Here is a 10,870-nt window from a genome sequence, read left to right on the forward strand (position 1 = left end):
GCATTGTACGAGACAAGATATGGGGGAGACAACATGCAAACAATCGTGAATACGCATTGTACGAGACAAGATATGTGAAGTCTTGCCGTTCGGGTCGGGCCTGTCAGAATTTTTCCTACAAAGATATAAACTTTGAGATCCCGAGGTACACTTCTATCTTTTTGCTTTTGTTTTTTTTTTACCTTTCTATTATCTGGTGAGGTTTCAGGAGTAGGGCTTTCAGGATGATAATACTTCAAGTAACTGTGATTTCATTAATAGAGACACTTCTACAAATCACAAGCCCTGTAAGACTTCATAGAGAAACTTGAAAAATTGAACAGGCTGAAAAAGAAAAGAAAACTCTGGCCTAATGATGAACTCCTTTAAACTTAGCTAGGTGGTCACTTAGATGATGGATACATAATCTAATACAATCCTATGAACATGGCTAACTGGCAAGCAAAGGATCAGGAAGGTTTTACATAGTGAATAGGCCCCAAAATAGCAAAGGAAATATTGTAGGCTCTTTTTTTTGCACATAAGAGAAGATTCAGATGCTTATAACCTTAGAAAGTATAGAATTCTATTTGCTTGGTGTAATGGTTAAAAGGGAAATGTTGCAAATTTCACTACAATGGATTACCATATTCCTTTAATTTTCCAAAGGCACTTTACCTTGATTTTTGTCCCAAACAAGAATTGTAGTAGCAGAACATCCTTATATAACTTTCAGGACAGCTAGGGAGATAGTGCTGGAGTTAGGAAGACTCATCTTCCTGAGTTCAAATTTGGCCTCAGATATTAGCTCTGTGACCCAGGGCAAGTCACTTAACCATGTTTCCTCTTCTGTAAAATGAACTGGAGAAAGATATGGTAAACCACTCCAATATCTTTGCTAAGAAAACCCCAAATGGGGTCACAAAGAGTTGGACATGACCAAAATAATCAAACATCAACATACAACTTTCGAGGATGACATCATCCAATCCACCTTCCATATCATATCAATCCATCTTCCAAATAGTTGCTGAAGTTATTTTCCTTAAAATGGAAGATCCAACTACGATATTCCTCTACTGCTGGGGTTCCTTATTTCGTCTCTTGGATAAACTACTCCTCTTTTTGGCTTGTAAGTCCTTCACCATTTGTTCTCAATCTACCTTTCCAGTCTCAATTACACATTATGCCCCTTCTCTCACTCTATGGCCTAGGCAAAATGTTATCTATCTTCCATTTTCAAGCCTTTTCACGGGCAATCTCCTATGCAAGGGGTGCTCTCCCTCTTCTCACCTCTTCTTCACCAAGTCTTTTCCTTCAAAACAGCTCAAGCACTAGCTTCTACATGGAGCCCTTCTTGATTCCCCAACTGCAAGTGCACTATCTCCATAAACCAGTTAGTACTTATTCTACAAACAATTACATACATAATATATATTATACAAACAATTACATATATAATATATAATTAAACTAAAAGAAGAAACAAAAATATATTTACTCCAACTGCAAGCATGAGTCCAAATATGATGGAGATGTAGTTTCATCATTAGTTATGTTATTTTAGCAATTCCTCTCATAGATTGAAAATGTCCTCAAAATAAGAGCTCTTAGAATTATGTATATATAAACTCTGTATTCATCTAAAATAGGCTTATGTCAGCTTGAAAAATAGAACTAAGATTATTATTATTGGTGACAATGCTTTGAAAGGATGGGGAAAAAATTCAATGTACAGATAAAGACAAAAAGAAAATGATACCAACCATGGCCAGTTTCTGTTACAATAATGTTTTTAAATAAATAAGGAATTCTTTGTAGGCTAAATATCGACATTTACCTTTCTACAAAATAGGAATGTAAAAGAAAAGAATAAATTTGATGTAAGAAAGCAAATCTTCAAATTAGAAATGGAAATGAAGATCAAGACAAAATTGGGGATTACCCACTGAATTTGAATTCAGAAAACTTATTTCTACCTTTATCATTTGAACTATTACCAATTTCATAATACCACTCTTTAAGATAAAAAGTTTCCCACTACTTGCAAGATAAAGTCACAGTTCCTTAGTTTCACACTCAAGGTTTTCAAAACTTATTACCAAATTACCTTACCAACCTTATCTCTCATTTACACAATCTTTCACTTTCATCAGGCTCATCTAGTTCTTAACATCTGGAAACATCTGGCTTATTCTTGCCTTTGTACCTTAGCTAATTCTTTGGTCCCTACAGGGGACACCCCTAATTCTTTCTGTTTAAATGCTAATCCTCCATCCTTTGGGGGTTAATTCAAGTTTCATTTTTTTGATGAAGCCTTCCCTAACCAAGTCTGGCCTAGGTCATTCTGTTTCCTGAATTTATTGTCTTTATTGATTATTTAACTATTAATTATATTTGTATTTTTAATATTTATGTCATCTTCTCTCTGAAGGTGGGGACTATTGTATCTTGTGCTTCTTTTGTAGCGCACTGTGTTACACACATAGCAAGTCCTCAATAAGTATTTGTTGACTGAATGAATTTGTTGTAGATGAAATAAAATGACACTATAAATATAAATTCAAACAAACAAAAACTTAGCTGGATATCAAAACTGATATTATTTTTAATATTGTTAGCAGGTTAGGAGCTTGAAAGGCATAAATGATGTCTTATTTATTATTGTTTTAACCCAAATTCAATTCAACCAACAATATTTAAAGAACCTACTAAATACAAGCCACTATGGTAAGGGTAGGGGATAGAAAGACTAAAACAAAACAGTTCCCTCTCTCAAGAAGCTTATATTCTTGGGTGAGGGAATACAACATATACACAGATAAATATATACTAAGTAATACAAAGTAATTTTAATGGAGAGAGAGAGACAGAGAGAGAGACTGAGAGAGACAGAGAGAGAGAGAGAGAGAGAGAACACACTTTCTTGACATCCATTTTTAAGCATCTGTTCTCAGCTCTCTTCCACCAATGAGCCTGAAGTGTTGGTATCTATTCTCTATCTCCTTTTCTCTAGGGGGATGCTAAACTGCCTTTTAAAGGGGAAATACTCTATGTACCACAAGTGCTCCTAATACTTGGGGACACTATTTTTATTAGAGAATAATACAAGTTGGCTTGCAAAAGCCTTCTGCATAACTTGAAAACAAAGCAGAAAAAAATTACTGTATCCATATATATGCTTAATGTTACCTTTATGAATTCATGAATACACAAATTTTAGATGAAAAATAATTATTAGTTATCATATTACCTGAAGTGTTTGAATTTACTGATGTCATAACAGAATCTGCTTCTATCTAGAATAGAGAAAAAAAGTGCAGGGTAAGCAATCTTAGAAGTTTTTAGGGGTTAAGCTTAATGATTGTGAGAAAAATATGCAATTAATGAGAAACCAATATTATATACATAGTAGATAAATAATGTACAATAACTCTGATAGAGTTCTTATAAATTTGCCATCAAAATCTGGAAATAAGTATGTAGACCATCTGCTACTTTCAGACTTGGTATAGGAAAGGGACTTGAAGATCATTTAGACCAGGTTTGAAGAGAAGTGAGTTGTCCAAGGTCACAAAGAACATTTGTGGTACAGCCCATGTCTTCTGATCTCCAGGGGTTACCAGTTTGGGGCATGTTGTAGCCAAAAGGTTATGAGGAACTGCTGTTTGTCCTTCGTTTTGAAGGAGACCAGTGACATCACAAGGTGATGTCTTGACTCATGCATGAAGTGGATTTATGAGAAATATTTAACAACTGTGTTAAATTACTAAAATATTCCAAAAACAGTAGTGATAATGAAAAAAATTTTATGAAATGGAAAGAAAGAATGATGAGGAAGGTTGGGATAGGAGAAGAAGGGAATGTTCTAGTACAACTAAAAACTTTCGAAGAGCAAGTTGAAGGAATAATTCCTAAAAACCAAAACTAAATGTATTAGGTCTAGATTTGACAACCTTTTTGTATTAAACTAGAAAAAAGCCAAGGATAGAGACCCACTAAAAGATGAATCATGGATCTCTGCAATAACCAGAAGCTCTGAATTGATTTCCAATCAACGAAGTTACAAAATTTTTGTGTACTTGCTCTGGAAGAAACATATCCCATTACTTTAAAATGTTCTCACGAGGCTTTAATTCCATTTATAACAAGTTATTGCTGTGAACTGAGGCTATGACCATCTTCCTAGTAGTCTAGTCTGACAACTTTCGAATCATCCTTAAATCTAACTCGGACTCATTGCACATACCTTCATTCATTCAATAAACATTTATTCAGTGCCTACTGATGTGCCCACTACTGTGCTAAGTGTTGGGGATACAAAAAGAGGCAAAAGCATCACTGCCCTCAAGGAGGTTACAATCTAACGGGGGAGACAACGTGTAAACCATATATGGGATAAATAGGAAATAATTAAAAGAGGAAACACACTGGAATTAAGGTGGGTTAGTGGAGGCTTCCTGTAGAAGGTGGGATTTTATGTGGAACCTGAAGGAAGCCTGGGAAGCCAGGAGGAAGAGATGAGGAAGAGCTTCCTGCGCCCAAGGGAGAGCAACACAGCTGCTTCATGACATGCTACCAATCAACTGCCTCGACACCCAATGCCCTCCCTGCCCCCCAACCCTCCCAAAACATAGTACAAACTTTGGACCTCTAGCTCTGGGAATAGTAAACAAATCATCACCACCATTCCTGGGAAAGATGTGTGCATCAGCTGGACCACAACACCCCTCCCTGGTCATCACTCTTCTATATGAGTTGTGTTTCCTTATTAAAACGTAAGCTACTTGAAGGCAGGAACTCTCTTGCTTGTGTCAACATACAAGTTGTTTTCATCCAACAGAATGTAGATTCCTTTTGTCTTTGCATGCCTACCTTGCCTAGGATAGTGACCTAACATAGCAGATGTTTAATAAATAAATGCTTGTTGAATTAAAAATAAGTTGGTTAGATAAAAGAGCCTAGTAGAAAGGGAAAGTCTGAAATGGTTTTCAAAATTTTAAGGAGGTGCTAATGAGGTGAGTTGTTTAATAACTCCAGAATTGAAGCAGTTTACCACAGCATTCTTCTTGTAGGAAAAATGATGATTTTTGTCTTATATTAATAATCAATTATTGAATCAGGGGTTTTGTTTAGAAACTTGTAGATTGTTCAAGACATTGAACTGAAGGACACTGTTGATGGATGAGACTGTCCAAAGCCCTGGGGTAAATACTTTTTGAGCCTGGGTGGGAAACGCTACCCAACTAGAAAGCCTTACAAAGAATTTAATGTAAGGTGAATTCAAGTTCATTTTGTTCTACTCAGGCTTGGATGGCAGGGTAGATCTTTTGTCTAGATTGTTGAGACTGGGGGTAATCTAGGAGTGAGATTGATCAAAGTCATATCCTTCAGTCCCTCATTAAAATGGGTCCACCTCTCATTATAATTGTCATTCTTCTCATTAATTGTTAACAGATTGATCAGAGTTGATTGTCATCCTCAGGAATATCCACTCTTTCAAGGGCATATAAGCACTGAATGAGTTCTGTGAGAGGTCTTTGACCTTAAAGAGTGCCACTGACTCTTTTCATTAATTATCAACTAGCATGATTAATAAAATGATTAATTACCCAGAAACTATGTCCCTCAAACTTTTTATATGACACACTAGAAGAAATACCAAAGATTAAAAAAAAAAAAACAAACTGCAGGGAGGTAGGATGGTACAATGGAAAGCACTGTATTAAAATCCCAAATCCACCACTTAACCCTTGTGTGATCTTGAGCGGGGTTCTGGGCCTCAGTTTCCACATATGTAAAATGAGGTTGAATTAAATGACTTGTAAAGTCCTTTCCAGCTCTGAATAGAAGATCCTATGAGCGTGTAAAATTTTTATCTCTTGTATTCCTGTCTTCAAGTCTCAGCTGCAATTTCATTATTTGTAAGTAACCTTTCCTGATCTTCCTTAATGTTAGGGCTTTCCCTGAGAGATGATCTCCAATTTATCCTGTTTATATCTATCTTGCTGCACATATCCCACATATGTGTATATATTTATATGTCAATACGTGTATAAAGACACATATATGTGATACACACACACATCTCTCTTTGACTATTGTCTTCATCGTTAGATTGTGAGCTCCTTGAGGGCAGCGACTGCTTTTGCTTTTCTTATTTTAGTACAGTGCCTGGGTGGAGTAAGTGGTTCATAAATTCCTGGTGACTTGTTATGGCCAAATAAATGCTTCCTATACCCAAACTGGAGACTAGTCTGTTTCCTAAGAGAAAGAGTTAGGGGATTAAGGTATGCCTCTCTACTTTCCAGATTATCAAGCAGAATAAAGTGTTCCTTAATTTAAAAAATGAGAGAGAAAAGTTTCAACGTGAAAACAAAAACATAGGAAAGATCTGAAGGGTCAGAGGAGAATTGTGCTCTGTATCAAGAGGATACAGAGAAGAATAGAAAATGGGACCCTGAACGTGTGGAGCTTAGATACAGATAGAAAGCTTTTACTCAAGATGAGACTGTATGCTCTGGAAAGAAAGCAGCTGTTTGTCCTCAAAGGAATTATGTTGTAGATCTACAGGTGCTGTGAGGTAAGAGATAATTTCCTAGAGTCAAGGGAAAAAGAGAAGGACAGTGGGGGTTAGTAACGCCTTGCTGAGGGCCACTGAAGCAGTTACTTGTCTGATAATAATAAAGAAGTCTGCTGTCTTCCCAGGGCACAGGGCCAAAACAGGGAAAAGAACCTTCAAGACTTATCAGACCTGATGACCCACATCTGGTAATTCATGGGGTGACAAATGATGCTGCTTGAAAGAACTAGGAATGGACTGCTAAGGATTACAAAGTTTTATGCCAGAAATGGAATTTCTTTAGGCACACAGGTGGCATTGTCATTACAGCTGGTCCTTGGAAGGCAAAGGATTAAGAAGAGAAAGGCAGATAAATTGATGTACGAGAATGGAATTTTTGAACCGTGGCTTAAAAAATAGGAATGACAAGCTGTTGGCCAGTTATATAGTGCACCTAACAACGGCTAGTAAGAATGTATTTGCTTGGAGTGTAATCTTCTAAGTGTAATCAAAAGGGGTTTAAACTGAAAAGGAAGGTGGAGGGAGGGAGAGTGGGAAGGACACAAAAAAGTTTGAATACTAACCAAGTCAAATTCATACCACAGAGACACCCATAGTATAGGAAGGAGAGCCCAAGAGATACCTAGAAGTTTAAAGGAGACAAAATCTACAAAGAAGCTAGCAATAAACTCAGTCTGAGGGGCATAAATTATGAGCAGTACGTAACATGAAATAAGGTTATTACTAAGGTTATACTAGGATGTGGATTTATTTATTTTTCTTATAAAGAAGGGGGAAGAGAGGGAAGTAGGGAAAGAGAGAGAGGGCAGAGAAGAAGAGGAAGAGAAAAAGGCAGAGGAGGAAGAGAGATGGAGACAGAGAGACAGAAAGACAGACAGACAGAGACAAAGACACATATAGAGAGAAGAAATACAACTGCAAATGTGAATGGGGTGAAAACATCCAACATAAGAAGGGTACCAAAATGCATTAGAAAACAAAACCCAGTAATTTGTTAAGATTCCTAAATAAACTATATCAATAAGTTAAAGGACAAAAATACTAATGAATTGAACATGTGAGCCCACAGACTAGGAAACAGCTGAACAAATTATGGTATGCAAATATAATGAAATATTATTGCAATTAAAAGAATGATGAATATTAAGAATTCTTTAAAAAAACTCAACTTAGTAAAATTTGTATAAACTGATTTAGAAAAAAGCAAGAACAATTTACATGAAGACCACAATAATGAAAAGGAAAACAACACTGAAAGACTTCAGTGTATATAAATGTCTGTATATATGTATGTGTATAGGTGTGTATGTATATATGTGTATGTATACACATAATTATCAATATGTATATATACACATAACCTTTATTCATTTATTTATGTAGTCAAAGGATATGGATAAATCGTTTTCAAAAGAATTGCAAACTACTCACAGCCAAATGAAAGAGTACTTCAAATTACTACTAATAGAAGAAATACAAATCAAAACAACTCTGAAGTTTCACTTTGATCCAGCAATCGGCAAAAGATGATAAGAACAAGAGTAGTCAATGTTGGATTGGTTATGAGAAGATACTTGTGTGTTCTTGGTGGAGCTGTGAATCAATACATCCATTTTAGAAAGCAATTTGGAATTATATAAATAAATAGCTAAAATGTCCATATCTGTTCACCCAGAGATGCCATTACTAGGCTTAGACCCTAAAGAGTTCATTGATAAAAATATATACACCCAACTATTTAAGCAGTAAAGAACTGATAACGAAGCAAATATCCAACAGTTGGGGAATGGCTAAACAAATTGTGGCACGTGAATTTAATAGAATATGTGTTAAGAAACAAGAAATATGATGAATACATTAAAGCACGGCAACATTAGTATGATCTGATGCAGAGTGATATGGGCAGAGCCAAGAAAACAATATACACAACTACGACAATTTAAATGAAAAGTAATCAAAAGTGAATATTACAACATTATAAAGAACAAGCCTAACACTGAAGTAGAAATAGGAGGACCCTGCTCCCCCAACTCCTTTGCAGAGGTGGAAGGTAACCACAGGCATGTTATCTTGTATGTGTTTTCAGATTTTTTTTAACATCTTAATTGGTTTTGCTAATTTTTCATCTTTCTACTTTTTCTTTTAAAACAGGAACAACTAAAACTATTTGCAATATAGGATGGCTATCTGGGAGGGAGGAAGAGGGTAAGGGAAATTGGGAGACATCTTGGTGATGTAAAAACCAAAGAAAATCAAGAAAAAGTTATTTTAAAAAAACCTATCAACGCAGTGAGCAACCCTGATGTAAGAGGGCTGAGACTGAAGTATACTTCTTGCCTCTATACAAGAGATAATGGAATGGTATACAGAATGATTCATACATTTGGACATGGGCAGTATATTTTTACTTTCCTTAACTATACATAATTCTTACAGACATAATGAATATTTAGGGAAGTGGGAGTCATTGGGAGATGATGCTAACATAAAAAGAGTATCAATAAAACATTGATAAAGAAAAAATTTCCAGAAGCTTTCAGGGGCAAAGTCAAGATGGGGGAGTAGAAGCAGGACCTCCAAGCAGTTCCTGCTTCCACCTTCCCAAATCAATGTAAAAAGGGAACTCTGAACAAACTTTGGAGCTGAAGAACCCACAAAATGACACACAGAAGCTAACTTCCCACTGAGGACAGCCTGGCAGGCTGGCAGAAATGATATTCCGGAGGTCAAAGGAGCTGGGATTAAAACCAAGAGTCACCTACCCAGGAAAACTGCGTATTATGTTTCAGGGGAAAATATGGTTATTCAGTGGAATAGAGGACGTTCAAGCATTCTTGCTGAAAAAACCAGAGTTAAATAGAAAATTTGACATTCAGATACAAGAAGCAAGAGAAGCATGAGAAGGTAAACAGGGAAAAGGAATCATAAGGAACTTATCAAAGTTGAACTATTAACATTCCTACATGGAAAAACAATAATTGTAACTTATGAAACTTTTCTCAGTATGAAAATAGTTGAAGGGAATAGAAATATATATCTATATATGAGTGTATATGGGCATATGAATACATAGGTGAATGTGTGCATATATGTTTACAGGTATACATAGATGGAGGGCACAGGATCAATTTAATAGGAAGGGATTATACTTAAAAGGTGAAATTAAGAGGTGAGAGAAATATAATGAGAGGAGATGGGGAGAGACAGATTGGGGCAAACTATCTCATATAGAAGAGGCAAGGGAAAATGGTTACAATGGAGTGAAGAATAGGAAGGCAAAAGGGAATGGGTCAATCTTATTCCCATGGAATTTGTCTTGGGGAGGGAATTAAATACACACTAAATAGGGTATCTCACCCTACAGGAGAGTAGGGGTAAGGGGATGAGAGGGGGCATGATGGAAGGGAGGGCAGGCTGGGGGGGAGGGAAGTTGGAAGCCCTCACTTTTGAAAAGGGATGGGACCAAAGTAGAGAATAGAACAAGTGGGAGGTGGGATAGGAGGGAGGATATCTACTATGTTATTGTTTTGCATTAGCCACACATGTACAACCTATACTGAACTGCTTATCTTCCCAGTAACAGTGGGTGACAAGGAAGGAAGGGAATGAATCTGGAATTCAAAGTTTTAAAATCAAATATTCAAATATATATGTGTGTGTGTATGTATATATATATATATGTATATACTATTATTAATACTATTTTACATGTAATTGGGAAATAAGTTATACAGGCACTGAGACATAGAGATACACTGGAAGAGTGGAAAGGGGTATGGGAGAAAATATGGGAGAGAGTAGATTGGAGGAGGGGATATTCTGTGGGACTGCTACTTTGGGGTGGTGGGAGAGGAAAAATGGGGAGAAAATTTGTAACTCAAAATCTGGTGGAAACAAATGATGTAAATCAGAAGTTATAAAGCATTTAAAAAAAGATTTTTATTTTCAGTATTTCTATTTTTGTCTATGTTTGGAGATTATTTGGAAGTTTCCTATTTTTTAGTTGCATGTTTAATTTTTTCTTTTTTTCTTTTTCAAATGCTTTATTAACTTCTGATTTACATCATTCATTTTCTGCCATATTTTGAGTTACATATTTTCTCCCCCTTTTTCCCCTACCCACCACCCTAAAATTGCAATCCCACAGGATATCCCCTCCTCCAATCTGCTCTCTCCCATATTTTCTCCCCTACCCCTTTCGACTTTTTCAGTTGGGCATGGTGGATCTCTATGCCCCAGTGCCTGTATCTTATTTCCCAATTACATGTAAAATAGTATTAATAATAGTATATATATGTATATATATGT

At 36.1% G+C, this 10,870-nt stretch overlaps 1 protein-coding gene across 8 annotated transcripts in view; it reads right to left on the minus strand.

Moving 5' to 3' along the window:
* The window catches only part of EFCAB11 (EF-hand calcium binding domain 11), a 203,544-nt gene that overhangs the window by 169,405 nt on the left and 23,269 nt on the right, over positions 1-10,870 (minus strand). For all 8 annotated transcript variants that reach the window (XM_069085979.1, XM_069085983.1, XM_069085977.1 and 5 more), the window contains exon 3: positions 3,233-3,278. In XM_069085979.1, coding sequence (XP_068942080.1) covers positions 3,233-3,278 — 46 coding nt within the window. The remainder of the gene's footprint in view (positions 1-3,232; positions 3,279-10,870) is intronic.

This window comes from Petaurus breviceps, unplaced genomic scaffold (assembly GCF_028583685.1).
Source record: "Petaurus breviceps papuanus isolate PSGF00001 unplaced genomic scaffold, PetGlider_PUasm1.0 177, whole genome shotgun sequence".
Classification (NCBI taxonomy): domain Eukaryota; kingdom Metazoa; phylum Chordata; class Mammalia; order Diprotodontia; family Petauridae; genus Petaurus; species Petaurus breviceps.